Below are 3,172 nucleotides of genomic sequence, written 5' to 3' on the forward strand. Positions count from 1 at the left end.
TAGCAAAGAGCACCTGGTGGATGTCGCTAACGCCTCGTTTGTAATGCTCGTCTAGGAACCTTGACAGCTAGTGACGGAGGTTGTCTCGTCTCCGGCCACGACGAGAGAAGGGGGGAAGGAGGAACTCCCCTCTTCCCGAGAATCCCTTTTGTGTGTCGCAGAAGTCGCTATTATCCCCCTAGAAGATTATAGAAGATTAACCCGTCACTCAAAATTCGTACAAAAGCAGCCGCTTCAATGGCTGGAACGACTAGGCCATCCTCTCGACGTCAGCCTTGCCGTAGCTTTGCTCGTCTTGAGACGACCTACGTCACGATTGCATTGGATGTCACGTGCTCTAAGCTGGGCCTTCTCCGAGCGCTTGCCAGAGTGGGCCTTTTATAACGAAATATACAGCCACCAGGATCAAAATACAAACGTGCGATTGTCATTTACGGATATTGTGGATCATATTCAACCTATTTTTGAACACGACGGGAATATTTCAAATTTCGTTGAAGTATCCCTTTAAAGGGATACTACAACGAAATTTCGGCGCTCATTTCTTGGTCTATATGTGTTCAAAAGAGCAGTATCACATGGAACATACTGTTGTGTTCTGCTATTTCTCTTTCACTTCTTCTTCTATGTATTGCCCTACCTATCTCACTTTAAGAATCCTATCCTCTTTCTTCTCTTCTTTTCGATGACATAAAAGCAGTTCATCACGAGGCACCGGACGAGATGGTCGTTCTTTCATAGCGGTACGCTTGCTGCTGAATTCTACATTATGGCGACGAGGATCTACGTGAGTTCTGCGCTGGACTGGGCTTCAGCGAGGACATGCGGGGAATGCTGATCGCCGAATGGGCAATTTCTTGCGTGTCCCGGCAAAACCTTCCCCAGAACTGATCCAGCAACAAGATGGCGACTACATCGAACGGCATCACCGAGTGCTGAGAAGCCATCTTGGAGCAGTTATGGCCTCGGGCGGCAAGCTACCCCCAGAGTTCTTAGTCAAGCTGGGACCTCCGCCCATTCCATGGGAGCGATGGATCAAGATGTTTGAGCGTTATTTGCTGGCAACTGGCGCTCAAGAGTTTGGTGCAGAACGCCGTCGGGCAATGCTGCTCAACTGTCTCGGAGAGGCCGGCCAGCAGATTTACGACGCTCTACCAACGCCTGAGCCTGCTGTTGAGGAAGCGCTAGCACCGCTGGCAGCAGCAGGTGGCGAACAAGTTGTGGGAGCTCCCCTTGATGTCTACGAGGAAACAGTTAAGTTACTGGAGGCTGAATTTACACAGCCAGTCAATGTGACGCTCCAGGAGCTCCAGTTTCATCTACGAAGACAGAAAGAAGGCGAGTCCCTTCGCGATTTTCTGTCGGCTCTACGGACGTTGGCCGCCAACGCTAATTTTGGAAGCCGTACTCAAGACCGTATCCGGAAACAGTTCATGATTGGAGTGGCTTCAACTGAAATTCAGGAACGGATGGTCCTCGATGCAGCTCTCCCGTTCGACGTTGTTATGCATACCGTCATGAACCTGGAAAGATCACGTCGAGAGGTTCGAGAGTGGGCTGGCGTCGCTGCACCGAGCGAGCAGACCTGTCAAGTGACGCACTCATCAGACTCGTCAGCCTCGAGACAACCCAGGGAGAGACAGTCCGGGCGACGTGAAGGGCATGCTTCCAGAACGCCATTCAAGCAGCCTGCCCGTCAGCATAGTTCTTCACAACGGATATGCTATGAGACATCGCCGCCACCTCCACGGAGGTCATCATCCCAGAGGGTTGCGAGACAACGTCCTGCCTCGAGAGACGCGTGTGCGACCTGCGGGGGAAGCGGCCGAGATCCGTTCTCCAGCCATCAGCAACCACGACCTGGACAGTCGTCGGACCGCCGTCAGGACCCCGCGGCACAGTCAATTCGCTCAAGGCCAGGCTGGCAAGGGCGGCAGCATTCAAGGCGACATGACAATTTTCGCCACACACGTACTTGTGCCAACTGCGGACATGGTCCTCATCGATGCCAGAGCTACGACACCTGCCCCGCAAGAAACCTTTATTGCTACAACTGTGGTCGCAGGGGTCACCTTGGCCGCGTATGCAGAAGCATACGTCGGGACTACCAGCGATCGCGATACAAGCAAGTGGAGCAGGTGCTCTCAGATTATGATGACTACGACGACGACGATGATTCTGAGATCGTATGCCACATAACAGAATCATCAACTAAAAAAGTCTTGATTACCGCCAAAGTCTTTGGAACGCCGATACAGTTCCTGCTCGACACCGGGTCATCCGTCTCAATAATGGACAAAGCCACGTTCATGCAATGGTTTGCGCGAGATGCACTCGTCATACCACCACCGGTGACGCTACTGAATTATTCGCGCCAGCCCATTAATATCATGGGAGCCTTCAAGGCAATGGTGGTATTCAAGCAGCGTCGCTCGCAAGTACTATTCTACATTGCAGACCAAGGCACATCATTGTTAGGCATGGACGCCGTCGTGGCACTCGACATCAAAATGAGCGGAGCAACGCGGACTTGTTTCTATACTGCGACCAGTGACACCGGTGAGGCTTCTACAAGTGCGGCAGAACAACCGTCAACGTCGTCACAATTACCTACATTGTCAGCCAAGTCGACGGTAGCAAATTCAGCCGCGACCTCTCAGCTGCACGACTCGTCAGCTGCACTGGAGGAACAGTGGACTGAACGTCTTCTGCCACCAGCAAAGGCAAGTCGGACTCTACCAACTGCCTTAGCGAAGCCTGTGTCTTCCATTCCTAGACTTCCATCATCTCTGACACACTTCGATCATCTTTTCACTCCAGGACTAGGCCGAGTCAAGGGAGTCACCTGTAAGATAAAGGTCCGTTCCTCTGTCACTCCTGTTAAACATCGTATGAGACGTATTCCTCAAGCTGCTCGACAACAAGTTTCTGACGAGATTAAACGTCTTGAGGAAGCTGGAGTAATCGAACGCATTAATGCCTCAGAATGGGTGTCACCGATAGTAGTCGTCCAGAAGAAGGACGGCAGTATCCGCATGTGTGTTGACCTTCGTGAAGCGAACAAAGCGGTCGTAATCGACAGCTACCCGCTTCCACACATTGAAGAGTTGCTCAACGCCCTACATGGAGCGCAGCGTTTTTCCAAATTAGATCTCGCTGCCGCATACCATCA

General features: G+C 51.9%; 1 protein-coding gene across 1 annotated transcript; it reads left to right on the forward strand.

Annotated features, from left to right (window-relative positions):
* The first annotated feature begins 617 nt into the window (after positions 1 to 617).
* On the forward strand, positions 618 to 2,793 carry LOC121835841. The gene is made up of 2 exons (XM_042290355.1): positions 618 to 2,559; positions 2,777 to 2,793. The coding sequence occupies exons 1-2, from the start codon at positions 846 to 848 to the stop codon at positions 2,791 to 2,793; spliced, it is 1,731 nt and encodes a 576-aa protein (XP_042146289.1). The 5' UTR covers positions 618 to 845.
* The last annotated feature ends 379 nt before the right edge of the window (positions 2,794 to 3,172 follow it).

The sequence above is a fragment of the Ixodes scapularis genome, unplaced genomic scaffold, assembly GCF_016920785.2.
Source record: "Ixodes scapularis isolate PalLabHiFi unplaced genomic scaffold, ASM1692078v2 PGA_scaffold1__304_contigs__length_218370807, whole genome shotgun sequence".
Classification (NCBI taxonomy): domain Eukaryota; kingdom Metazoa; phylum Arthropoda; class Arachnida; order Ixodida; family Ixodidae; genus Ixodes; species Ixodes scapularis.

Coding starts and splice junctions, on each gene's coding strand:
- LOC121835841 (XM_042290355.1), top strand. CDS start 846: ATGGGCAATTTCTTGCGTGTCCCGGCAAAACCTTCCCCAGAACTGATC.